General features: G+C 45.6%; 2 protein-coding genes across 3 annotated transcripts in view; one reads left to right on the top strand and one right to left on the bottom strand.

Annotated features, from left to right (window-relative positions):
* The window catches only part of LOC132392929 (keratin, type II cytoskeletal 8-like), a 50084-nt gene extending 41214 nt beyond the window's left edge, over positions 1 to 8870 (bottom strand). The window contains exon 1 of the mRNA XM_059967519.1: positions 8517 to 8870. Coding sequence (XP_059823502.1) covers positions 8517 to 8723 — 207 coding nt within the window. The 5' untranslated portion in view covers positions 8724 to 8870. The remainder of the gene's footprint in view (positions 1 to 8516) is intronic.
* Positions 8871 to 9015: 145 nt separating this feature from the next.
* Positions 9016 to 27166, top strand: LOC132392928 (keratin, type I cytoskeletal 18-like). 2 transcript variants are annotated; one of them, XM_059967517.1, is made up of 8 exons: positions 9016 to 9684; positions 10112 to 10194; positions 12661 to 12817; positions 18631 to 18795; positions 20520 to 20645; positions 22105 to 22319; positions 23278 to 23321; positions 26119 to 27166. In XM_059967517.1, the coding sequence occupies exons 1-8, from the start codon at positions 9292 to 9294 to the stop codon at positions 26217 to 26219; spliced, it is 1284 nt and encodes a 427-aa protein (XP_059823500.1). In that variant the 5' UTR covers positions 9016 to 9291; the 3' UTR covers positions 26220 to 27166. The 2 variants fall into 2 exon arrangements, with proteins under 2 accessions (XP_059823500.1, XP_059823501.1); XM_059967518.1 differs by lacking the exon at positions 23278 to 23321.
* The last annotated feature ends 346 nt before the right edge of the window (positions 27167 to 27512 follow it).

The raw sequence follows: 27512 nt of genomic DNA, 5'->3' as shown, positions 1-27512 counted from the left end.
TGCAGACCATCTGGACCTGGGGATTTGTCAGCCTTCAGTCCCATCAGTCTACTCATCACTGTTTCCCTCCTAATGTCAATCTGTTTCATTTCCTCTGTTACCCTATGTCCTTGGCCCATCCATACATCTGGGAGATTGCTTGTGTCTTCCTTAGTGAAGACAGATCTAAAGTACTTATTAAATTCTTCTGCCATTTCTCTGTTTCCCATAACAATTTCACTCAATTCATTCTTCAAGGGCCCAACATTGTTCCTAACCATCTTCTTTCTCTTCACATACCTAAAAAAGCTTTTGCTATCCTCCTTTATATTCCTGGCTAGCCTGCATTGTTACCTCATTTTTTTCTCCCCATATTGCCTTTTTAGTTAAGTTCTGTTGTTCCTTAAAAACTTCCCAATCATCTGTCCTCCCACTCACCTTAGCTCTGTCATACTTACTTTTTTTTTTAAATGCTATGCAATCTCTGACTTCCTTTGTCAACCACTGTGGCCCCTTTCCCCCCTTTGAATCCTTCCTTCTCCGGGGGATGAACTGATTTTGCACCTTGTGCATTATTCCCAAGAATACCGGCCATTGCTGTTCCACTGTCTTTTCTGCTAGGATATCCATCCAGTCAACTTTGGCCAGCTCCTCCCTCATGGCTCCATAGTTTCCCCTGTTCAACTGCAACACTGACACCTCCGAGCTGCCCTTATCCCTCTCAAATTGCAGATAAAAACTTATCACATTTGATCCATCAGTAAAAATAGTTAACACATCATAATAATTTTCCTTGATATATTGATGGACCAACAGACTCTCGGGCATAACAGAATCATTCCATTTTATTAAATCATGTAGCCTAAAATCATTTAAAGTAATTGGGAAAAAAACGAGGTTACCAAGCTACAGTGGGACATATTCTTATTCCTGGCATGATAAGAACCCAGCCACCCAAAACTAAAAACACATTCTCTGATGTTTCCAACACACCTCTAACAGGATGATCATTTCTTTGCTCCTCAAATTTCATATTTAAAGCATTAGTTTACATAACTTCCTCTTTTGGGTCCCTGCACACACAGGTGTGGAGGGGAATGAACACCAACTTCAACCTCTGCAATTGTAGGGGTACATGTCCTATTTCAAGCAGTAAAGCCAAAACAGGAGACGACCTTACTGCATCATAACAGAATCCTAAAGCCTAAGCTTGTATCACACCCAAACATTCGAAAGTTGAAGATGAAGCTGATCCATAAGCCACACAGTTAAAATCAAGGACAGATCTAATTAAACAAATTTAAATAGTCAGAGATTTTTGTGTGACACCCCAAGAATATCCAGAAAGATACCCGAGTATACTTAATGCTCCTTTACATGTATCAATTATTTCCCTGATATGGTACTTCCATTTCAGCTTATTATCCAGTCACATGCGTAGAATTGACACTTAAAGAGTTTAACCATATAATTTCAAATCAAGTGCAGGTCTATTAATCATATTTGTAACTTGTGTTTTAGCTACTGAAAGCTTAAATCCCCACCTATTTGCCCACTGTTCAATCTTATTAATCTCCAATTGCATCCTATATACAGTGAAATTGAAATTCATAAAGCCCCATCATCTACATATAGTAATACACCCCCATATCCATCTCAGAGAAAATACCTTTAATCATAATATTAAGCTATAAAAGGCTACAAATACTGCCTTGTGGGGTCCCATTCCCTATCCCCTACAACACCAAACATACTTTGTATAGACCATACAAATAAAAAGCTCAGAAAAAAAATTATACAAAATTCTCTTCACTCCTAATTCCCGTAATTTAATCAAAAGACCCTCCCTCCATAGCAAATCATATGCTTTTTCAAAAGTACTGTTAGTACAACTTCTTTGTTTACTTGTGCTTTTCTAATATCATCTCCCAAACATAAAACTGAATCCACTATCATTCTACCCTTCCGAAATCTGCTCTGATAAAACGTTGTATCACCTCTCGTTTCTAAAATATAATTCAAACATTCTATTACCTACGTTCCATATGTTTACACAAATGAGATGTTAATGATATTGGCCTGTAATTAGAAGGATCCTGCAGGGTTTTCCCAGGTTTTAGAAAAGGCACACCTACTGCCATTTTCCATGAGGAAATAAGGTGACCTAAACTCCAAATATGATTCAGAAATGTTATCTCAAGCGAGTTGTCGGTCATACAATAACATAGATCATCCTATCCTGGAGATGGGCTAATAATTGCCGCCGTAGATTCATACAAAGAAACTTAGAAACATAGAAAATATGTGCAGGAGTAGGCCATTTGGCCCTTCGAGCCTGCACCGCCATTCAGTATGATCATGGCTGATCATCCAACTCAGAACTCTGTACCTACTTTCTCTCCATACCCCCGATCCCTTTAGCCACAAGGGCCATATCTAACTTCCTCTTAAGTATAGCCAATGAACCGGCCTCAACTGTTTCCTGTGGCAGAGAATTCCACAGATTCACCACTCTCTGTGTGAAGAAGTTTTTCCTCATCTCGGTCCTAAAAGGCTTCCCCTTTATCCTTAAACTGTGACCCCTTGTTCTGGACTTCCCCAACATCGGGAACAATCTTCCTGTATCTAGCCTTTAGAATTTTATACATTTCAATTAGGTTGTCTCTCAATCTTCTAAATTCCAGTGAGTATAAGCCTAGTCAATCCAGTCTTTCTTCATATGAAAGTCCTGCCATCCCAGGAATCAATCTAGTGAACCTTCTCTGTACTCCCTCTATGGCAAGAATGTCTTTCCTCAGATTAGAGGACCAAAACTGCACACAATCTGGTCTCACCAAGGCCTTGTACAACTGCAGTAGAACCTCCCTGCTCCTGTATTCAAATCCTTTTGCTATGAATGCCAACATACCATTTGCCTTTTTCACCACCTGCTGTACCTGCATGCCCACCTTCAATGACTGGTGTACAATGACACCCAGGTCTCGTTGCATCTCCCCTTTTCCTAATGGGCCAGCGTTCAGATAATAATCTGTTTTCCTGTTCTTGAAACCAAAGTGGATAACCTCACATTTATCCACATTAAATTGCATCTGCCATGAATTTGCCCACTCACCTAACCTATCCAAGTCACCCTGCATCCTCTTAGCATCCTCCTCACAGCTAACACTGCCACCCAGCTTCATGTCATCCACAAACTTGGAGATGCTGCATTTAATTCCCTCAACTAAATCATTAATATATATTGTAAACAACTGGGGTCCCAGCACTGAGCCTTGCGGTACCCCATTAGTCACTGCCTGCCATTCTGAAAAGGTCCCGTTTACTCCCACTCTTTGCTTCCTGTCTGCCAACCAATTTTCTATCCACATCAATACCATACCCCCAATACCATGTGCTTTAAGTTTGCACACTAATCTCCTGTGTGGGACCTTGTCAAAAGCCTTTTGAAAATCTAAATATTCCACATCCACTGGCGCTCCCCTATCCACTCTACTAGTTACATCTTCAAAAAATTCTATAAGATTTGTCAGACATGATTTTCCTTTCACAAATTCATGCTGACTTTGTCCAATGATTTAATCTCTTTCCAAATGTGCTGTTATCACATCTTTGATAATCGACTCTAGCATTTTCCCTACCACCGATGTCAGACTCACTGGTCTATAATTCCCCGGTTTCTCTCTCCCTCCTTTTTTAAAAAGTGGGGTTACATTAGCCACCTTCCAATCCTCAGGAACTAATCCAGAATCTAAGGAGTTTTGAAAAATTATCACTAATGCACCCACTATTTCTTGGGCTACTTCCTTAAGCACCCTGGGATGCAGACCATCTGGCCCTGGGGATTTATCTGCCTTTAATCCCTTCAATTTACCTAACACCACTTCCCTATTAACATATATTTCCCTCAGTTCCTCCATCTCACTGGACCCTTGGTCCCTTACTATTTCTGGAAGATTATTTATGTCCTCCTTAGTGAAGACAGAACCAAAGTAGTTATTCAATTGGTCTGCCATGTCTTTGTTCCCTATGATCAATTCACCCGTTTCTGACTGTAAAGGACCTACATTTGTCTTGACCAATCTTTTTCTTTTCACGTATCTATAAAAGCTTTTACAGTCAGTTTTTATGTTTCCTGCCAGCTTTCTCTCATAATCTTTTTTCCCTTTCCTAATTAAGCCCTTTGTCCTCCTCTGCTGGTCTCTGAATTTCTCCCAGTCCACAGGTGAACCGCTTTTTTTTTTGCTAATTTATATGTTTCTTCCTTGGACTTGATACTATTCATAATTTCCCTTGTCAGCCACGGGTGCACTACCTTCCCTGGTTTATGCTTTTGCCAAACTGGGATGAACAATTGTTGTAGTTCATCCATGCGATCTTTAAATGCTTGCCATTGCATATCCACCATCAACCCTTTAAGTATCATTTGCCAGTCTGTCAGCTAATTCACGTCTCATACCTTCAAAGTTACCCTTCTTTAAGTTCAGAACCTTTGTTTCTGAATTAACTATGTCACTCTCCATCTTAATGAAGAATTCCACCATATTATGGTCACTCTTACCCAAGGGACCTCACACGACAAGATTGCTAACTAACCCTTCCTCATTGCTCAATACCCAATCTAGAATGGCCTGCTCTCTAGTTGGTTCTTCAACATGTTGGTGCAGAAAACCATCCTGCATACATTCCAAGAAATCCTCTTCCTCAGCACCCTTACCAATTTGGTTCACCCAATCTAAATGTAGATTGAAGTCACCCATTATAACTACTTTTCCTTTATTGCACACATTTCTAATTTCCTGTTTAATGCCATCCCCAACCTCACTACTACTGTTAGGTGGTCTGTACACAACTCCCACCAGCGTTTTCTGCCCCTTAGTGTTATACAGCTCTACCCATATCGATTCCACATCCTCCAGGCTAATGTCCTTCCTTTCTATTGCGTTAATCTCCTCTCTAACCAGCAATGCTACCCCACCTCCTGTTCTTTCCTGTCTATCCCTCCTGAATATTGAATATCCCTGGATGTTGAGCTCCCATTCTTGGTCACCCTGGAGCCATGTCTCTGTGATCCCAACTATATCATATTCATTAATAACTATCTGCATATTCAATTCAATTGCAATTCAAAGAGAAAACTACAAGGCGGTCTCCTGGTGCTTTCGGTGCAAAAGTAAGTTTATTTTGATAGGTTCGGGATTCAGTGTTACTTCTATATTTAAGCAAACTCCCGATTAGCGCCAATCGCAGACTCCTAGTTTTGAGAATGCCGCTTGGCCGAGCTACCGACGTTCGGTTGGAATTCCTATTTATAAACTGTTCGCCGTATCTACACTGGAATCTGCCTTTGCTCCGCACTTGGGTTCCGAAATTGCCAGTGCATATTGTGACACCCTGGTATTCTTGGAGAGGGGGCATGGACAGCGGACGTGTTCGGGGAACGATAGTTTCCCGAGGTAATCGAATATTTCGTAGATGATAGTAAATCGAATTCTAATCTGAAACTGTAAGTAGTTTTGTGAACTCCGGATCGTTTTATGTATGTTTTTACTGGTAAATAAACTTTTATACATGGAAAAGGATCGTCGCACTGTGGCAAGAACAGTACCGAGAGATGGACGGCACCGCGGAAGCGTCACATGGTCCCATTGGTGAGATCTTTTCATCTATCCGGATGTTGGAAAAAAGCTGAAGAGAAGCTTTATTTATTGGGAACTCAAGAAAAGAATAGGCCAAAAAGAAAAGGGTTCTATGCGGTAGGGTAATTCTAAGCAGTTTTTAGAGTAGGTTACACGGTCGGTACAACATTGTGGGCCGAATGGCCTGTAACGTGCTGTAGATTTCTAAATTCTAAAAAAAGTTATTTTTATTTGTCAATAAACATCGAAACGCGTCGTTCGCGGTGTTTCGGGGGCAGCCGCTAATTTCACCATGCTTCCAGGGCCAAAATAGCGTGTCCACAGCTTACCAACCCAATCCATGCGTCTTTGGAAAGTGGGGGGAGAGCGGTGACCATGAGGAAAGGCACGCGCTCATGGGGAGGACGTACAAACTCCACACAGGCACCAGCTGGAAGTGAACCCGGACCAATGGCGCTGCAGTAGGACAGCGCGACATTAACCGCTAGCCCATCCGCCCTTGTTGGTGTGCGTAGTCTGTTAGAAGGTGCAGGAGGTCGGTTCTAGTGCGGTCATTGAGGGACCTGCCCGCTGTGGATATGGGAACAGGCATGAGTAAAGCAGTCCCCTGGAATCGCATCACTTGGAACCAGAAAAGAGGCGTTCTCCTCAGGCGCTGAGGTCAATTAACCAGCCTCGTGATTTCCATGTTTCCTGATCACGTTGAGCGAGGCCGTTCGAGCGATTTCTCCCCTAACCCCCTGACTAATTGCCTGTTCATGTTGTTCCATGTGTGATCTTGTCGTACGCAATCAGACTACATCCGAGAAGTAGAGGATTTGGTTCGCTCAATCGCTCAACAGACACCATTGCCACCACCCTCCACCTGGCCCTAACCCACCTGGACAAAAAAGACACGAACGTTCGGATGCTGTTCATAGACTTCAGTTCAGCATTCAACACAATCATCCCTCAGAAACTGATTGGAAAGCTGAGCCTATTGGGCCTGAACTCCTCCCTCTGCAACTGGATCCTAGACTACCTGACTGGGAGATCTCAATCAGTCCGGATCGGGAGCAACATCTCCAACACTATCACACTGAGCACGGGAGCTCCCCAGGGCTGTGTGCTCAGTCCACTGCTGTTCACTCTGCTGACCCACGACTGTGCTGCAACACACAGCTCGAACTACATCATCAAGTTCGCCGATGACACGACCGTGGTGGGCCTCATCAGCAAGAACGACGAGTCAGCTTACAGAGAGGAGGTGTAGCGGCTAACAGACTGGTGCAGAGCCAACAACCTGTCTCTGAATGTGAACAAAACAAAAGAGATGGTTGTTGACTTCAGGAGGGCACGGAGCAACCACTCCCTGCTGAACATCGACGGCTCCTCGGTACAGATCGTTAAGAGCATCAAATTTCTTGGTGTTCACCTGGCGGAGAATCTCACCTGGTCCCTCAACACCAGCTCCATAGCAAAGAAAGCCCAGCAGCATCTCTACTTTCTGTGAAGGCTGAGGAAAGTCCATCTCTCAGCCCCCATCCTCATCACATTCTACAGGGGTTGTATTGAGACCATCCTGAGCAGCTGTATCACTGCCTGGTTCGGAAATTGCACCATCTCGGATTGCAAGACCCTGCAGTGGATAGTGAGGTCAGTTGAGAAGATCATCGGGGTCTCTCTTCCCGCCATTACGGACATTTATATTACACACTGTATCCTCAAAGGAAACAGCATTTTGAAGGACCCCACGCACCCCTCATACAAACTCTTCTCCCTCCTGCCATCTGGGAAAAGGCTCTGAAACATTCGGGCTCTCACGACCAGACTATGTACCAGTTTCTTCCCCCAAACCATCAGACTCCTCAATACCCAGAGCCTGGACTGACACCAACTTACTGCCCTCTACTGTGCCTATTGTCTTGCTTATTATTTATTGTAATGCCTGCACTGTTTTGTGCACTTTATGCAGTCCTGGGTAAATCTGCAGGCTAGTGTAGTTTCTTTTTGTCTGTGTTTTTACATAGTTCAGTGTAGTTTTTGTACTGCTTCATGTAGCACAATGGTCCTGAAAAACGTTGTCTCGTTTTTACTGTGTACTGTACTAGCAGTTATGGTCGAAATGACAATAAAAATGACGACTTGATTTTGTTTACCAATCCGAATTGGAGAGAGGCGCCATGTAAATATAGCGCTTACTCGTGCGCGGCTGAGCGCTCGATCACCCCCCCCCCCACCCCATTCCACGGGAGGCAGTGCCTGACGCTGCGGAAGAAACCTATCTACATTCAGGAACTTTAGGATATCGGTCTGGGGCGAGCGGACTGAGATCCATTCGTGTCCCTGGTTTGGATATCCCGAGGTCTCGCAACGACAAATGTCTCCTTTTTCAGCGGGTCTCGGGATTTGCGGATTCTAGGATTCTGCGGGTCTCGGGATTTGTGGGTGCCTAGATATTGCGGATCACACGATTCCGTGGCCCCCTGTGTTTGCAACTCCCAGGATTTTACAAGTCCGGGATTTGCAGGTCTCTGGATTTGTTTGGATTCCTGAAAGTTGCAGATCCAAAACTGAGGATCTCGGCATTTATGGCTCCCAAGATTTTATGGGTCCCGGAATTTCTAGATTGAATATCGCGATTTGCGAGTCTCAATATTTGCGGGACTTGAGATCTTACGGGTTTCGGGAAATTGCAGGACTTAAATTTTGTGGGTCCCGGAATTTACCTACTATAAGACGTTGCGGATCGGATCCAGGACATTGAGGTCGCGGGTTCCGTGGGGCTCCGCAGTTGCGGATCCCAGTTTTTGCGGATTTCAATATTTGTGGGTATTGGGACTTTGTTGGGAATCCCTAGGGAATTGCGGTCTCCTAGATATTGCGGGTCGTGTTATCTTCCGCGTCTCCGGCACTGCTCACCTGTCCGATCACCTCCGAGAAGCGGTTGTTCAGCCCTTTGATATCTTCCTTTTCCTGGATGCGCACTGCCCTGCTCTGCGCATCGAATTCCACCCTCAGCTCGTCCGGCAGCGGCATGGTGTTGATGGAGAAGGAGCGCGGCACCGTGCGGAGGGTGGACATCCGCTGCAGCGACCGGCTGCTGTATCCTGGAGAGCCAGAAAACATGGTAAAGGATCCTGAGCTCCACTGCGAGCGCCGAGCCGAAGTGCCACCGCACAGCTGTCACCGGAGCCTTTAATAACAAGCTGTTCACATTAGTCCCGCCCTCTCCGTTTTCCATTGGACCCAGTGAGGGGCGGGGCTCCAATGAGACCTCGGCTTTCGCCTATTAACGAGTCAGTCGAAAGGCGGCGGGCTGCAATTGGACAATGAAGCTGCCAGTCCAAAACCATGCGTTCAGCTGCATATAAACAGAAGCTCACCTGAGTCAAAAGAGACAGGTGAGAGGAGTACAGGGAGAAGTGCGTGTGCGCGCTCGCGCAGGTGTGAGGGGCACAGGTAGAGCAGGAGATACAAGGGAACAGCTGCAAGAGGGAGACAGAGAAACGGGGGAGACTTGTGTGAGAGAGCAGAAGGCGAGGGAAAGGAGTGGTCAAAAGGGGAGATAGGAGAGAGAAAGCGAGAGACGAGTGGATTTGCAGGAGCCGGACGAAGTGTCCCTGAGCAGAATCGGAGAGGGGTAGACAGATTGCGGTGTGAAGAGGGTCATCGGGTACCTGGAATTGAACAGAGAATGGATATGTTCAGGGCTAAGCTGAACAGAGGAAGCTCTGTCTTCATGCGTTCGCCCAGCTCAGCAAGTCTGGTGAGCGGTAGTTCTCAGCGGCGGGCCAGCACCGCCCGGAGTCTCCAGGGCGACCTGAGCAGGAACGTGCGGCTGATGTCGTACGGTCCAGTGAACATGCCCGCAGTCGGGCGGATGGAGTTCTCGGTGCCGACGTTCAACCGGCAGGACGAACTGCAGGTGTTGAACAAGCGGCTCGCCGCCTATATGAACAAGGTGAAGAGACTCGAGACCTCCAACAAGGAACTGGAGAATAAGATTAAGGGCGCGCTGACCAATAAAGGCACGATGACCCGGGACTGGCAGTCATACGAGAAACCCGTGCTGGACCTCTGTAAGCAGGTGGGTGACCATAAGACATAGGATCAGAATCGGGCCATTCGGCCCATCCGCCATTCTCAACCCCTTCTCCCCGTAACCTTTGACGCCCTGACTAATCAAAAACATATTAATGCAGAGATTAATTAGAAAGGGACGGATCCGGGCTCTGGACCACACTATCCTCTTTCTTTCCATTCCTCTTGAAGGGTCCCGACGTGACACGTCGACACTTTCTGCTTCCACCCTGCCACAGATGCTGCCGGACCCGCTGAGTTCCTCCAGCTTTGTGTGTGTGTGTGTGTGTGTGTGTGCTCACACCGGGTCCCGGATTGGGGGCGTTGTGAAACGTTGCACTAACAGCGAGCTGCGTGCACGCATTGTGATACGCGAGCCTCGGCCCCGTGCCTATCCACACCACTGCCGCGCCTGAACCTGCTTTGCATTATAGGTTCAGGACACCAACTTGGACAATGCCGGCCTGACCTTACAGCTGGACAATTGCGAACTGGCGTCCGATGACTTCAAAGTGAAGTGAGTATTCGATGGTTTAAAGTTCACAGCACAGAAACAGATCCTTGGATCTAACTTTACACATAGATGTGTGTGTGTGTGCCTGCCAGAGATGGTGGTAGAGACAGGTACATGAGGGACATTTAATAAACTCTAACATAGGTAGATGGATGATGGAAATCTGGAGCGCTACGTGGGAGGGAAGGGTTTGATTGATCCTGGAGGAGGTTAGAAGTCTGGCCGAATACAGTGAAAATGCATCGTTTGCGTTAACAACCAACACAACCCAAGCGTGTGCTGGAGGCGTCGCCACACATTCTAGTGCCAACATACCACGCCGAGAATGCTCAGCAGAACAACACCGAACACACCAAGCAACAAAAACAACAATGGCAAAACAAGCCCCATTCCTCCCTCAAACGGCAGTCCCCCAGCTCCGGGACAGGCTTCGGCCATCGGGCTTTGTCCGCGTTTTGTCCGTATCTGAATATTTCCTATCCATGGGTTTGTTTAAATGTTGGAACGGCAGCTCGTTCCATGTACCTGCCACCCTCCGGGTGGAAAAAGTTGCCCCTCAAAGTTCCCTTTGAATCTTTTCCCCCGTGTCACCCTAAACCCTTGCCCCCGAGTTTTAGACTCGTCTACCCTCGAGGAGAGCCGGCCTGTGGTGCAACCGCATCGAGTGGTCAAATCCGGCCGGCTCCTTGCCCGCTTTCCATCCGCGCTGGGTTGAGTGCCGAACTGGCAAACCGGCCTCGTAAAAATTGTTAAAGAAACGGCATGGTTGCCGCCCGATGCAGAATAACAACCCTTGAGGAGAAGGACTATTACTATCAATCTTGTCCAGGCTCCTATACACTTCTATGAAGTCGCCCCTCCACCTCGTTCACTCCAGGGGAAAACAGTTCCAGGCCCAGTCCTTGTAGTTCAAACTTTAAAATAAGTTTTATATCATAGTACGTCCACTCAGTGGCCACTTTATTAGGTACATCTGTACATGGGTTCGTGTATGCCAATATTTAATCAGCCAATCACGTAGCCTCAACTCAATGCATAAAGGCATGCAGACGTGACCAAGAGGTTCAGTTGTTGTTCAGACCAAACATCAAATGGGGGAAGAATGGGATCTAAGTGACTTTGACCGTGGAATGCTTGTTGGTGCCAAACGGGGTGGTTTGAGTATCGGAGAAGCAGCTGATTTCCTGGGGTTTTCACGCCCAACCATCTCCAGAGTTCACAGAGTATGGTGTGAAAAAAACAAAAATAAAACATCCAGTGAGCAGCAGTTCTGTGGGCGAAGCCGCATTGTTAATGAGAGAGGTCAGAGAGAATGGCCAGACTGGTTCAAGATGGCAGGAAGGTGACAGTATCTCAACTAGCCACGTGGTAGAACAATGGTGTGGGCAGAGCGCCTCTGAACGCACAAACACGTGAAAGCTTGAAGCGGATGACCACCAACACACACTCAGCACAGGAGGTAGTAAAGTGGACACGGAGTGTACAAACTCCTCACAGACAGTGGCGGGAAATCAACCCAGATCCAACAGCTAGCGCTGTAAAGTATGACCACAGTTCGATAAATGATCTCCAGCACACTGTTATGATTTGGGAACGATTTCCGGGGAAAAGTTTTCAAGAAAGTTAATAACAATAAAAATAACTTATTTATAGAGCACTTTTCATACGAAAGAATGCAGTTCAAAGTGCTTTGTAATGGGATAAAATGCAAACATAAAAATAAAGGGGAAAAAAGATGTTAGTTAAAATCAAGCTTAAGTAAATAGGGTTTGAGCTGGCGTTTAGAAGTGTCAGCTAGCATCCCTTGTAGTTGCAGGTACAGGTGAGTTGCACAGTTTAGGGGCGTAGTTCAAATAAAACAGACCTGCAAATCATCCTTTGAGGGAGATAGTTTAAATTTAAGAGAGTGGCGGAAGAAAGCCCAAGAGCTCGAGCAGGATTATAAAACGAAAACAATTCCGCGATGTACTCCGATCCCAGACCATTGAGGGCTTTAAAATCAATTCTAAAAGACCCATGAAGCCAATGCAGATTAGCTAGGACGGGGTGATGTGTTCTTTTATCTTGGTTTTAGTTAAAAGTCTAGCAGCGGCGTTTGGATGAGTTGAAGTTTATCAATCAGTTGCTTTGGAAAGTCATATAAGTGCACCTATTCTATTCGACATAAAGTCATGAAATGGGTTTTCAGCATCATTACGTGACAGAAACGAGTGTAAAAATGCTGCTTTGGTCACTTTATGCGGGATTTAAAATTTAAATCCTAATCAAGAATAACACGCGGGCTTGTTATTTCTGATTTTACAAGGGGAGCCAAGTTACTCAGGAAGTTTATCACTTTTGGAGAAACAGCACAACCTGTAAGGGCCCAGCATAGGCAGGATGGCCAAATGGCCTCAGTAGACCAGTGTCTCGGAAACTGGGCTTAGTGTGGAGGGTGTTCAGTAACCCGGCGATCCTCGGTGTCCTCAGGTGGCAGTCGGAGATGGACTTGAGGCAGTCGGTAGAACAGGACCTCAATGGTCTGAGAAGAATCCTCGAAGATACCAACATGGGCCGTGGGCAGCTGGAGGCGCAGATCGAGAGCTTGAACGAGGAGCTGGGATACCTCCGCAAGAACCATCAGGAGGTAACGGTTTCTGCCGCTGCTCTTGGGTCAGCTTGTTGAACTCACCTGAGGGGCGTGAGATAGTGGCGCAGTGGGTAGGGCCGCTGCCTTCAAGGTTCGATCCTGACCTCGGGCGCTGTCTTTGTGGAGTTTGCACGTTCTCCCCGGGTGTTCCAGGCTCCTCCCACATGCCAAAGATGTGCAGCTCGATGGTTTAATTGGCCGCAGCACATTGACCCCTAGTGTGAGGGGTAGCGCTTGGGGGGGGGGAGTGCAGGGATAAAATGGGATCAATGCCTTCTGACCCACGACGTGGTGTCAAACTTTTAATCTACTCTAAGGTCAATCTAACCTTTCCCTCCTACATAGCCCCAATTTTCTTTCCTCCATGTGTCTATCTAAGCGTCTCTTAAATGTCTCTAATGTTTCTACCTCCACCACAATCCCTGGCAGTCATTTCCACAGACCCACCACTCTATGTATGAAACTTACTTCGGACATATCCCCTATACGTTCTTCCAGTCACCTTAAACTGATACCCCCTGGTATTAGCCATTTCTGCACTGGGGAGAAGAGTGCTTGCTCTCCACTCCATCCTTGCCTCTTATCATGTATATCTCTGCCAAGTCACCTCTCATTCTTCATTGCTCCAAAGAGAAAAGTCTTGGCTCACTCAACCTATCTTCATAAAATATGCTCCAGGCAACATCCTGGTAAATCTCCTCTACATTCTCTCTAAAGCTTCTACATCCTTCCTGTAATGTGTTGACCAAAACTGAACACAATATTCCAAATGTGGTCTAACCAGGGTTTTAAAGAGCTCCAAGATTACCTAGCAGCTCTTTAAATCAATCCCCGATTAACGGAAAACACGGCATATGCTTTCTTAACCAACCGATCAGGAGCTCTCTTTTCTTTGAGGAAAAGAGATTCTTTGAAGAAGTTTTCTTCATGTGTGGAACCTAAAGTTCTCTGTATGGGCAATGCGCTTTGTGAGACTGAGAGAGAACTGACAGATCTGGGCATGAGAGGATGTGTGACGGCAGAGCAATGGAGAAATCTAGGGAAGGTTATAAAAACTGAGCAAGAATCAGAATCAGGTTTATTATCACTGACATGTCATGAAATTTGTTGTTTTATGGCAGCAGTACAGTGCAGTGCATAAAATATGCTATAAATTACAATAAGAAATATGTATTTATATATATCTAAGTTAAATAAGTAGACAGGAAGAGCAAAAAAGTGAGGTATTATTCATGGGTTTGTTGTCCATTCTGATGGCAGAGGGGTAGAAGCTATTCCTGAAATGTTGAGGGTGGCTTCAGGTTCCTGCACCACCTCCCTAATGGTGCTTTATGAGAAGAGGACATACTCTGTTGTGATGGGGTCTTTAATGATGGATGCTGCCTTCTTTAGCCATTGCCTTTTTAAGATATCCTCAATGCTAGGAAGGCTTGTGCCTGTGATGGAGCTGGCTGAGTTTGCAACCCTCTGCAACTTTTTCTGACCCAGTGCAGTGGCCCCTCCACCAGTCAGATGTGCAACCAGTTAGAATGCTCTTCACAGTATACTAGCATTGGCCTTTTGCCCACACCTCAGTAAGTTTCACGTCTGCCATGATGCCGAGCTCTTCTTCTGTCACCTCTGTTTGAGTCCACTTCTTTGCCAAGAATTCCACATCCTGCTCTGATGACTCCTTCTCCCATCTCCAACTCTCCTCCTCCTCTTGGACACCCAGCTCTGATTCTCTGCCTGGTCTGAATATTTTCATCTTGAATTGATGAGACTCAGCCGACTTGATTTCAGCACTCTACTTTCCCCCTCGCACCTTGTGTTCTCTGAACATACTGCCCTCCACTGTCTCCGTACCATTCCCAAATTTGCCATCAAACCCGAGGTCAAAGGGGGTTTTGTTGTTGTGAGATAGACTGACTCTACCTTGCTAAGGGCAGGCAGCACATCTCTGCTTGCCTCCCCCTTGAAAAAGACTCCACTCCGGACCATCAGAAAACTGTCTCCTACATCATCAACAATGGAGAACTCCCATCCACTACCACCAAACTCATAGATCCCTTACCCAACACTTCTACTTCCTACCCAAGATCCACAAACCTGACCGTCCAGATAGGCCCAATGTCTCTGCCTGCTCCTGCCCCACTGAAATCATGTCCTCATACTTTGACACCATTCTCTTCCCCCCCCCCCCCAGGTTCAATTCCTTCCCACCAGCATCCATGCCACCTCTCATGCTGTTGGTTTCCTCACAAACTTTCAGTTCCCTGGCCCTGACTGCCTCATCTTCCCCATGGCTGTTCAGTTCCTATACACCTCTATCTTCCATGAAGAAGGCCTTAAAATTCTCCACTTCTTTCTCAATAAAAGAACCATCACCCTTCTCTGTCTGGCCAAAGTGGTCCTCACCCTCAAAAATATTTCCTCTTACTTTCTCTAAACCTGAGGGGTAGCCATGGACACCCGCATGGACTCTAGCTATGTCTGTCTTTTTGCTTGCTACATACAACAGTTTGTGTTTCACGTCTTCACTGGTAATGCTCCCCAATTCTTCCTCCACTACACTGATGTCTGCATTGGTGCTGATTCATACACCGATGCTGAGCTTGTCAATATCATTAACTTTGCCTCCAACTACCACCCTGCCCTTAAGTTCACTTGGTCCATCTCTTTCATCTGTTTTCCCTTTCTCGATCTTTGGAGATAGATTGTCAATCGTCTACCATATCCCGTGGTTACCTTGACTATATCTTTTTCCACCCCGTCTCCTGTAAAAATGCTTTTCCTTTTTCTCTGTTCCTTCATCTGTTCCCAGGATGCAGCTTTTCTTCCCAGGACACCAGAGATTTCCTCCTTCTTTCCCTTCCTCCAACATTGATGCTTCCCTTACCTGCATCTCCTCCACTTCTGCACACCCCATCTTCCCGCTGCCTTAACAGTGAGAGAGTTCCTCATGTCTTTAACTACCACCCCATGAGTCATCATTCTCCACAACTTCTGCCATCTCCAAAGGGGTCCTACCACCAAACATATCTTTAGCTCTTCCCCCTCGCTCCACTTTCTACAGGGATCGCTCCTTCTGTGATTCCCTTGTCCAGTCACCCCTCCCCACTAACCTCCCACCCAGCACTTACCTCTGCAAGTGGCCAAAGTGCTACACCTGCTTGTTCACCCCCTCCCTCCCCTCCATACAGGACCCCAAACAGTCTGTCCATGTGAGGCAACATTTCACCTGTGAACCTGTTGAGGTCATCCATTGTGTCCGCTGCTCCTGGTGCAGCTTCCTCTGCTTTGGTGAGATGAGTGTAAATTGGGGGATCGCTTCATTGAGCACCTTCACTCCATCCACCAAAAGCAGAACCTCCCGGTGGCCAGACATTTTATTTCTGATTTTCATTCCCTTTCCAACATGTTGACCCATGTCCTCCTCTTGTGCCACAATGAGGCCACCCTCAGAGTGGAGGAGCAACACCTTGTATTCCATCTGGGTAACCTCTAACTTGATGGAATAAATATTGATTTCTCTTCCTGGCAAAAATTAATTTCCCTTCTCCTCCCCTCTTCTTCTGTTTCCCATTCTGGCCTCTTAACTCATCTCACCTCCCCCGGGTCCCCTCCTCCTTCCTTTTCTCCTCTCATATCAGATTCCTTCCTCTCCAGCCCTTTATCTTTCCTACCCACCTGGCTTCTACCTTCTATCTACCCTCCTTCCCCTCCCTCCACCTTTTTATTCTGGCGTCTTCCCCCTTCGTTTCCAGTCTGGTCCGAAACATTGGACCAATCATTTCCATAGATGCTGCCTGAGCTGCTGAGTTCCTCCAGCATTTTGTGCGTTATATTGGGATTGGTTTATTATTGTCACATGTGAAAAGCTTGTCTTGCATACTGTAGACAATACAGTGCAAGGCCATAATGAGGTAGACTGTGAGGTCAAGGGTCCACCTTATCATACAAGAGTCTGATAAAAAGCTGTCTTTGAGCCTGGTGATGTGTGCTTTCAGGCTTATCTACCTTCTGCCTGATGGGAGAGGGGAAAAGAGAGAACATTTGGGGTTGGAGGGTGTCTTGGACTTTGCTGGCTACTTTACTGAGGTAGTGAGAAGTGTAGATAGAGTCCATGGTTTCCATAAACTGCTGTGCCCACAATGGAGACATCTCTCTCTGCAGCCTCCTGCAACCTTGTGCACTGGAGTCTCTATTGCAGGCTCTGAGGCAACTAGTCAGAATGAACCCACCTGAAAAACCCCAACACTACCTCCAACTGTATTTCTTTACTCTCTCTCAGCTTGCAGTAGTGCTATTGTTTCTTTTGCATATTATGTATAATCTGTTTATGTTTGCAATGTATGTGCTGCTGCTGCTGTGAAAAGCTCATTTCCATGGCATTTGTAAGACACAGAATTGGGCTATTCAGCCCGTCACGTCTTCCTTGTCAGTTCATCATGGGTGACTTATTATCCCTCTCAACCATATTCTCCTGCCTTCTCTCTGTTACCTTTGACACCCTTGCTAATCAAAATCCCATCAGCCTCTGATTTAAATACACTCAATCTCTTGTCTCTCTCAACCCCATTCTCCTGACTTCTCCTCATAACTTTTCACCCTGTGACTAATCAAGAACCTATCAACCTCTGCTTTAAACATACCCAATGACCTGGCCACCACAGCCGTCTGTGGCAATAGATTCCTTCCATTCACCACCCTCTGGCTGAAGACATTCCTCCTCATCTCTGTTCTGAAGGCATGTCCCTCTTTTCTGAGGTTGCGCCCTCTGGTCCAAGATTCCCCCACTATAGGAAACACCTTCTCCATGTCCACTCTATCTAGGGCATTCAATATTTAATAGATTTCAATGAGATCTTCTCTCATTCTTCTAAACTCCAGTGAGTACAGGCCCAGAGCCATCAAACATTCCTCATACGTTAACCTTTTCATTCCTGGAATCACTCATGAGCCTCCTCTGGACCATCTCCAATGCCAGCACATCCTTTCTTGCATGTGGGGCCCAAAAATGATCTAAACCACCTAAATTATCTAAATCGTTTATAGAGTTTGATTCCTTAAAACTGTGCTGAGGGGGTGGGGTGGTGGACAGGAGTAGCAGGAATGAGCTCCCTCTACCTATCAAATACTCCTGATAAGGTGCCTTTCAAATAGCCTCTGACAACCAAGTCCAGTCCGTGGCCTTCACGTGTGGCTTAGCTACCAAACCCGGCAAAAATGTTCCTACTGTCGGGAGAACTGGCAAAGGTGGGTTACTGGCACCTTAAAACTGCTCACTTCAGGCAGATGGGGCTCGTCAGCCATGGTTGGCAGCTCATCCTGGAGAAAAACTTTGATTTCAAATCTCTGCTGCTTTGTGGCTGTACCCCCTCTTGGGGAGCCTGCTGCATAGGCTACAGCGTGCTTTCCATATTGCCCTGCCTGCTGCATAGGCTACAACGTGCTTTCCATATTGCCCTGCCCTAGCTTGCATACAGCTAGGTCACAACATCCATGGTTGACCCTGACCAATAGAGGGCCTCCTTATACTGTATAGCTCATAATCAGACTGCAGAATTTGACAGGTTATATCCTGAGTCCCTCACTCTTTTGCCCTTTTTGCCATAGTAATTTTCTTTTTATATATTTTGTGTTGTAACAAAGTATTGATTTTACACATTGCACTGTACTGCTGCAATAAAGTTCATCTATATAACTGATAATAAACTTGATTCTGAGTCTGTCTGCCCAGGACAATAAACTTGAAATTGAACTGCCTCTGTTTTGCCCAGTGATTTCACTGAATGGAACAGTGCTGTAAAGTTTGTTTGTCCTCACAGGAGGTGGATGAACTCAGAAGACAGATTTCGAACTCCAGCGTCTCGGTGGAGCTTGAAAACACTGAAGAGGAGGACCTGGGACAAATGATTAACAAGATCCGCGAGGAATACCAGGCCCTTGCAGACCAGAACAAGAAGGAGGCAGAAGAATGCTACAGAAAGAAGGTAATGGGCACAGGGTGAATGTGTTCCTGAGTGTTGTCACCAAATGCATCAAGATGGGCAGTGGGTTAATAACAGTGGTATACACATGCAGGTGCTTGCTTACCCCTGTTGTTGCATGAATGGAGTTTCCAGAGAAAATTACTGGTAGATACAGAGCAGCTTCTTTACTTGACAAAACCAAGTACAACAGGCATCATATGGGGACGCTTTCGGTCACAAGGTCTGGCTGGTCTGATATTTTATGTGCCAAACCTCAAAGGACAACTCCTTATTTACAATGTATGGACAATGCTTTCTTTGAAACTACATACAGCCTTCATGCCTCTTGATTCACATCCACAACGCAGACATCCAAATGAATTTTAATCACCATTGTTTGGGCTGGGATTCACAGCTTTTAGGGCTTGTTCAGAGCTGTACTCCAAATTAAATGCACCATACATTCTTCAGATGTGAAGACTGGTAGTCAAAGTCAATTGCTAAATGTAAATGTCCTAAACCCAAAAGTCACTCTAACAACCCATATTGGGGCACAGGCTGCAGACAACAGCTTGCCTGGTCTGTCTTGGGCCAGTCTTTCAAATTGCCCCCAGTTACAGCCCATCTTCAAAGATCCTTTCTCTCCCAGTGATGGGAGCTTCTGTTGGCATTTCTGTAGCTCTGGGGCTTTGTGGATGGAGTTGTGAGCCCCATGCCCAACCCTCGTCCTTTCACAGGCGGGTCTGTGTCTGTGACTGAAGTGCAAGGGCCTCGACAAAGTAGACAGAGATCGAAAGTTCAATTTCATCAGACAAGAGGTCCGTTCCAGAGTCTGATAACAGTGAGTTAGAAGCTGTCTTTAAGCTTGTTTGTACATGCTTTTGGGTCTTTGTATCTTCTGCCTGATTGGAGATGGGGAAGAGAGAAAGTCCTGAGTGGGTGGGGTCTTTGATAATTGACTCCTTATGGAATAATAAGGTACAGAATAACGAGATAGATTGTGAGATCAATAATCCATCTTATTGTATTAGAGGGTCATTCAATAGTCTTACAACAGTGGGGTACTGCATTGAGGTAGTACAATATTAACGAGGCAGAATACAGAGATGGTGCAGAACAGGTAGATTGTGAGGTCAGGGATGCATCTTATCATACAGGGGAACCATTGAAGAGTTTTATAATGTGGTGTAGATGCTGTCCTTGAGCCCAGGCTTTGTATTTTCCACCTGGTGGGAAAGGGAAAGAGAGAGATGTCCAGGATGGGTGGGGTCTTTGATTATGTCGGCTGTTTACTGAAGTAGGAGCAGTGTAGACAGAGTCCATGGAGGGGAGGCCGTAAAAGACAGAAGCAGAACTCGGCCAGTTGGACCATCGTGTCTTTGCCATTCAAACATGGCATTTTCTGTGGGTCATGGGTGAATGTTTGAAAAATAAGTGTGAGGACGTTTTTTGGACAAGATGCAGAGAAGCTGTGTGTGAGAAAGGATGTTGGTACTGTGTGAGTGTGTGCTGTGTCCCTGTAGAGTCAGTAAAGTTTATTCTGATCACCCAGTCTGATGCCACATCCCTTAAGCAAGTCAGGCAATATTCATGGAGGGGAATAAATCCTTTCCAGTTCTGATGGAGGTTTTCACCCCGAAATGTGGATTGTTTATTCTTCTCCATCGATGCTGCCTCCTGAGTTCTGCCAGCATTTTGTGTGTGTTGCTCTGGATCTCCAGTATCTCTTATGCCTTCTTTTGCAGTTTGACTCTGCCTCCCTCGAGGTTTCGAAGAACAACGAGGCTTTGCAGGCAGCGAAGCAGAATGTCGCCGATCTCCGGCGTCAGATCAAAACCCTGGAGGTGGAGCAGCGCACCCTCGGAGCCACGGTACCGACGGCACTCCGTTCTGGACCGCGAATCACAGGCACAGGCGCGCACACAGATACAGAATCTCCCGCTCCCACACACACCTCACCTGTACCACCCTGCTTACCGGACATAACACACAACCTTACACATCCACAATCATGCACAGGCACACTCACTCAAATTTGATCGAGCTATACCAAATTACCAAGGGTATAGATGGGGCAAATGCAAGCAGTCTTTTCCTACTGGTGGGTGAGATGAGAAGCAGAGGTCAGAAGTTAAAGGTGAAATATTTAGGGGGAGCCTGAGGAGGAACTTCGCTCAGAGGGTGGTGAGGATGTGGAACCAAAGTGATGGATGCAGTTTCAATTTCAACGTTTAAGAGAAGTTTAGATAAACGCAGGGATGGGAGCTGTATGGAGGGCTTTGGTCTGGGTGTGGGTCGGTGGAACTCGGAAAATTAATGGTTCAGCATGGATTAGACAGTCCAGGGCTTGTTTCTGTCCTGTAGCTCTCTCTGACTCTTTCTCTCGCTAACAATGCTGTAACATAATTAATGAAGTTCCCGAGACTTGTGTATTGTCACTGTGGCATTCTATGTCTGCTTCTAGGCTTTGTCTGCAGTTCCCTATTACTATATTAGCACAATCCACATCCCTATTTCAAAGTACATTTGTTATTAATCTACATATATGTCACCATAACTACTGTGAACATAGAACAGTACAGCACAGGAACAGGCCTTTGAACTCGCAATGTTGTTCAGAATCAATTATATTAATAATCAAAGGGCCAACTGAACTGATCCCTTCTGCCTACACAAAGTCCATATCCTTCCATTTCCTCATATTCATGCTTTAATCTCTCTAATGTATCTCCCTCTTTCATCTCTACAGGCAATCCATTCCTGTCACCCACCACTTTCTGTGGGGGGAGGAAATACTTGTCAATCACATCTCCTTTGAAATTACCCCCGCCCCTGCTATTAGATATTTCACCCCTGGGAAAAAGATGCTTTCTATCTACTCTATCCATGCCTCTCATAATCTTATAAACCTCCATCAGATCTCCTCTCAGACCCCGCCGCTCCAGAAAAAATCACTCCAACTTTGTCCAAGTGCCCTCTAATCCAGGCAGCATCCTGGTAAACCTCTTCTGCACTCTAAATTGAGATTCATTTAAAAATACAATAAGATCAATTAAAAATTTCTCAATAACAGGTTTTTCCCTTTCTTGGGTAGAACAACATCATCAATTACTTGCAATTATCTAGTCAACAGAATTCTCTGGTTTCTCTCCACATCCCAAAGACACATAGGCTAGATGATTACTGTCGATAAAAGAAAGATCAGCTTTATTTGTCATGTATGCATCACTGCCTGTTTCTGTGCTGTAGCACTCTGAATCTTCCTAGGGAATGGGTTGATATGGGAGGCAGTGCAGTGGCGTGACTCATTGACCCTGACTACCCTGACAGATCCATTCACTGGAGGACACCCTGCAGGATACCGAGGACCGAGTGGCCAAGGAGCTCCAGAGCCTGGCCAACATCATCGCCAACCTCGAGCAGGACTTGGCACAGTACCGCACAGACCTGAAGAACCGGGCCATGGAGTACCAGACCTTGCTCAACACCAAGATGAGGCTGCAGGCGGAGATTGACACCTACCGAAAGCTTCTGGAGGGAGATGGGTAACATACAGCCTGACGTGAACACCCCTATGACTCAGGGCTCCAGGGCGGTTGGGGTTGGGGTTTAGTGGGGAGCGGGGCAAGAACAACAGTGGTGTTGTACAATTAAATATTTTAACTGAGTCACGTTAATATGGATCACGCTTACAGTGCGGGAGCGATGTATTGGCGGACCTGGTTCTAATACCATGCACACTCCTAAGTCTGCGTGAAAAGAGAGCCTTTTGCATGCAGGAGACCCAGTCGATTCACCATACAGTCGATCAGCTGCATGCGTTTTCGTATCTGATCTGATACGGTAAAGGGAGGACTGGAAGCAGATGCAACTGGGAGCTGAGTCAGAGGGTGGGTCAATGAGACTGGCTGGATTGGTTCCACTCGGGTCTGGTGGGATGTGGAGGTGTGAATGGCCTCCACTACTCACATGGAATCCATGTGATTCCAAAACCATCCCCCCCCCCACTCAGCCCCACCCTCTCCCCCCAGGAATGAACCATAAATATGGGCTTTATTTGTCGTATGTACGTCGAAGCCTATAGTGAAATGCGTTGTTTGCGTCAGCGACCAACACAGTTCCCAGGATGTGCTGGTGGCAGCCCTCAAGTGTCGTCATATAAAGCATGTCCACAGCTTGCCAACCCTTACCCCATACGTCATTAGAATGTGGGAGGAAACTGGTGCTCGGGGAGGAAACCTACGTGGTCACGGGGAGAACGTGTGAACTCCTTACGGACAGCAGCGGGAATTGAACTTGATTGATGATTGGTTGTTGGCGTTGTAAAGTGTTACGCTAACTGTGCCACCAATTCTCACTACCATTGAGGTCTAATTGCAAGGTTGACTTGTCTGGTGACTAATGGCAGGTGGGATGAAGGGGTGGTTAGTGATTCTCAGTAACCCTTAGTGACTCAGGGCAATCGGTTGCCCTTCTGTGCGTAAACGTGTTTCTGTTTTCCAGGTTAAGTCAATCAGACCACCCAAGACCACCTCTAGGCACTGGAGGTTAGTTGATGGTTCTGCATAGAGAAACGGTTGCCATGTAACCAAAGCTGAGGGATGTTGCTGAACTTTTCATTGTTAGAGAGAACCACAAATAGAAACTATTTGGTACCCCAGAACATCCACAAGAAACCTTTCAATAGTATAAAAGCAATATAAACCTTTTTGCAAGGTTCCCCATGGTTGGTTGGTTCAGAAATTCGGGAGGCATGGGACCCAGGGAAACGTGGCTGTGTGGATTCAGAATTGGCTTGGCCATTGAAGGCAGATTGTTGTAGCTGGAGTGTGTTCAGTAACCAATGGTGTTCTGTGGGGACCTCTGCTCTTCTGAGATTTCTATAAATGACTTGGATGAGGAGGTGGAAGGGTGGGTAGTAAGTTTGTAGATGGTACGAAAGTTGATGAAGTTGTGGGAGTGTAGAAGGTTCTTAAACCTTCTTAGGTTAGAACGGGACACTGATAAATACAGAGCTGGGCTAAGAAGTGGCAGATGGAGTTCAACCCAAAAAAGTGTGCAGAAATTAATTTTGTGAGGTCGAATTTGAAGGTAGAGTACAGGGTTAATAATGGGATTCTTAGCAGGTTGGAGGAACAGAGGGATCTTGAAGTCCAAATCTATAGATCCCTCAGAGTTGCTGTCCAAATTAATAGGGTGGTTCAGAAGATGTGTGGAGTATTGGCCTTTGTTAGTCAGGGTATTGAGTTCAAGAGCCACAAGGTATTGTTGCAACTCTATAAAACCCTGGCTAGATTATACTTGGTTATGTTTAGTTCTGGTTGCCTCACTATAGGAAGTATGAGGAAGATTTGGGGAGGGTGCAGAGAAGATTTACTAAGATGCTGCCTGGATTAGAGAGCATGTCTACTGAGGAAGGTTAAGCGAGCTAGCGATGGAAAAGGAATAAATTACCCGGAACAGACAATTTCATACTGTAGAATATTAAATGTTAAAAATGAAGAATTTGCAGATGAATTCAGAATCAGAATCAGGTTTATTATCACTGACGTACAGTATGTTGTGAAATTTGCAGGTTTTGTGCATTACAAAAATTACTAGAAGTTACAATAAAAAACCCTAAAATTAAAGTAGTAGTGCAAAGGCAGAGCACAATAGTGAAGTTGTGTTCATGGGTTCATTGTCCATTCAGAAATCTGATGTCCAAGGGGAAGAAGCTGTTCCCAAAACATTGCTTCAGGCTCCTGTACCTCTTCCCTGATGGTTGCAATGAGAAGAGGGCATGTCCTGGTTGGTGACGGTCCTTAACGATGGCTTTCCCGAACACTCTGTATGGAAGCAAACAATGTAATGAGGGACAATAAACCCAGATATCACTTTGGGATAAAATTGGGACCAGAATCAGTTGACCATGTGTGGTCGACATCTTACTACCTTTACTCAAGAAAGGCGGACAGAAGTGCAACAAGCCAGTGAGACAAACACCTGTTGTAGGGAAGTTATGGGGGGAGAGTCCCAAGGGATGGAAAGGCAGGGATTGAATGGCGATAGTCAGCCCAAATATCTGTTAAGTGTTGTTAATGTATCTGCCTCAACCAGTTTCTTTGGCAGCTCATTCCAGGTACTCATCACCTTCTGTCTGCCAAGTTTGCCCTTGATGTTGTGCTGACCTTTTAATCTACTCCAAGATTAATCTCTTCTCTCCTACACAGCTCTCCATTTTCCTTTGCTGATAAGGCACCCTACTCAACTAATTTGTCCAAAGTTTTTGAAGAGATAGTAATATACATTCACGATGACATTGTGCTAGAAAGGAAGATTAGGTATATTTGTCACATGTACATCAAAACATTTTTGTGTCAACAAACACTACAGTCCAAATATGTGCTGGGGCAGTCCACCAATGTCACCATGGTTCTAGCACCACCATAGCAAGGCTACATCTAACACGTACATATTCGCAATGCGGTAGGTAACTTATTATTGCTTGGAGCATACAAGACTGAGGGGTGTATACGAGAAGTGTATAAAATCAAAGGGGCAGAGACACGGTGAACATACACAGACTTTTTCCCCAGGGCTGAGGAATCATCAACAGGAGGGAGTGGGGTGAGATTTGAAAAGGACCCAAGGGGCAACTTCATCACACACAGGGTGGTCCATAAATGGAACAAGCTTCTAGAGGAGGTGGTTGAGGCAGATACATTAACATTATTTATCAGATATTTGGATAGGTGCAGTACACAGATAAGAACGCAAGACCCTACAGACAGTAGTAAAAACTGATGAGAGAATCACTAGGATCTCCCTCCCCGCTATTGGTGACACTTACTGGGAGCATTGTATGCAAAGGACCCAAAGCATTGATGAGGATCCCTACCACCCATCCCACAATCTCTTTGACCCACTACTATCAGGAAGGAGGTACAGGAGCATCAGGACTGGAACTGCCAGACTGGGTAACTGCTTCTTCCCTCAGCCTCAGAGACTAATGAATACTTTACCACCACAGAGATCTCATCACTAGGGTAGCGAGCTGTTTACTGTTTTCAGTACTATTTACAGTTTACCTGTGTTGTGCACTACTTGCACTCTGAATTATATTTGATTAATTTGTGGAAATATTTTGCTTTGTATGCAAAACGTTTTTGTGGGTGCACACTGGTCCAGAGGAATGTTGTTTCATTTGGTTGTATATATAGATATACAGTCAGATGACAATGAACTTGAAATACAGGTGAAATGGGACTTGCTCAGGTGGGCACCTCGGTCGGCCTGGACAAGCTGGGCTGAAGGGCCTGTTACCATTCTCTGACTCTTATTCTCTGTTTGAATCTATTGCAGATCCAAGGAAAAACACTAAGAAAGTCATCATCATTTCGCAGAAGCTCGTGGAGGGGAAAGTTGTTTCAGAGCAACAGGAATCAAAAGAAATTCCGAATTGAAAATTCTTTCCATCTGCACCAAATTCTGGGAGAAGATTCCAAAGGATTTAGAGCTAACATGCTTGGGGAAGGGTCTGTCTGGCTATCTATCAGCTGGGGTACAAGGGTCAAAGGTCAACTTGGGAAATGAGTTTCAGTTAGGTAACGGTGAAGAAGCAGGGTGTTCAATGTTTAAAGTTCAAAGTAAATTTATTATCAAAGTACATATATCTCACCACATACAACCCTGAGATTCATTTTCTAGCGGGCTTTCACAGTAAGTACAAAGATACACAACAGAATCAATGAAAGACTGCACATAAAAAAAAACAGCCAATGTGCTAAAGTAAAAAAACTGAGCAAATACAACAAGAAAAAAAAAAGAAAAATAAGCAATGCATGAGACGAAGAGGTCTTGAAAGTGAGTCCAGTGTTGGGGTGAGTGAGGTTGAGTGAAGTTATCCCCTCTAGTTCAGGAGTCTATTGGTCAAGGGTAATAACTGTTGCTGAACTTGGTGTGGTTCCTGAGGCTCCTGCTCTCTTCTCGCTGCTGCCATAAGGGGGGTAGATACGGGGGGGTGGGAATGTGGTTCTATCCTCTTGTGTCCCTGGTTCTCCCTTTACCACCCAGGGGCCTGAGCTGTCTCAGAGTGATCCAAGCTCCATTGATGGCCTAATTCTGCATGTGGCCTCAGCATCGCTGAACCCACCACACACTGTCATTTTGTGTAGGCAGAGCACTTCAGCTGAGCATTCAGCTGTCTGCAATGCTCAGATCTTAACCCCGTACTTGTCTTTGACACATCTATTATATATTTCCATGGGCTTCTTGAAAATTTAGGCATAACTTTGTCCAAAGCATTAACATTCCTTGATATAAATGTGGGGGAAGGTGATGTGGGAATCTGATTTTGCTATTGTAACTTTGCTTCTCTAAATGACGTAATAAAAGATTCTGCTTGAACTTCCCAATGGATGTAGACTGAACATCATTTACAAGTCTAAGGCGCAGGACCAGATCATTCAGCCCAACTGATCTGTACTGGGGCTAGATGAGAGATCAGCTTGTCACATGTACATCGGAACACACAGTGAAGTGTGTCATTTGTGTCAATGACCAACACAGCCTGCGGCTGCACTGGGTCAGCCCGTGAGAGTTCAAAATAAGTTTATTATCAAAGTACATATATGTTACCATATTTATTATCAAAGTACATATATGAATCTCGAGATTCATTTTCTTGTGGGCATTCACAGTAGAGCGTAGAAATGCAATAGAATCAATGAAAATCTACACAAAAAGACTGATAAATA

Source organism: Hypanus sabinus, chromosome 4, assembly GCF_030144855.1.
Source record: "Hypanus sabinus isolate sHypSab1 chromosome 4, sHypSab1.hap1, whole genome shotgun sequence".
Lineage (NCBI taxonomy): Eukaryota > Metazoa > Chordata > Chondrichthyes > Myliobatiformes > Dasyatidae > Hypanus > Hypanus sabinus.
The sequence above is the reverse complement of the archived record's forward strand: the minus strand, read 5'-3'. Positions and strand labels throughout refer to the sequence as shown.

Bases quoted from the DNA above. Each gene is read 5' to 3' on its own strand.
- LOC132392928 (XM_059967517.1), top strand. From the start codon at position 9,292: ATGGATATGTTCAGGGCTAAGCTGAACAGAGGAAGCTCTGTCTTCATG. The intron at 12,818-18,630 runs GTAACGGTTTCT...TTGTCCTCACAG, and splicing joins TCCGCAAGAACCATCAGGAG to GAGGTGGATGAACTCAGAAG. The intron at 20,646-22,104 runs GTACCGACGGCA...CTACCCTGACAG, and splicing joins AGCGCACCCTCGGAGCCACG to ATCCATTCACTGGAGGACAC.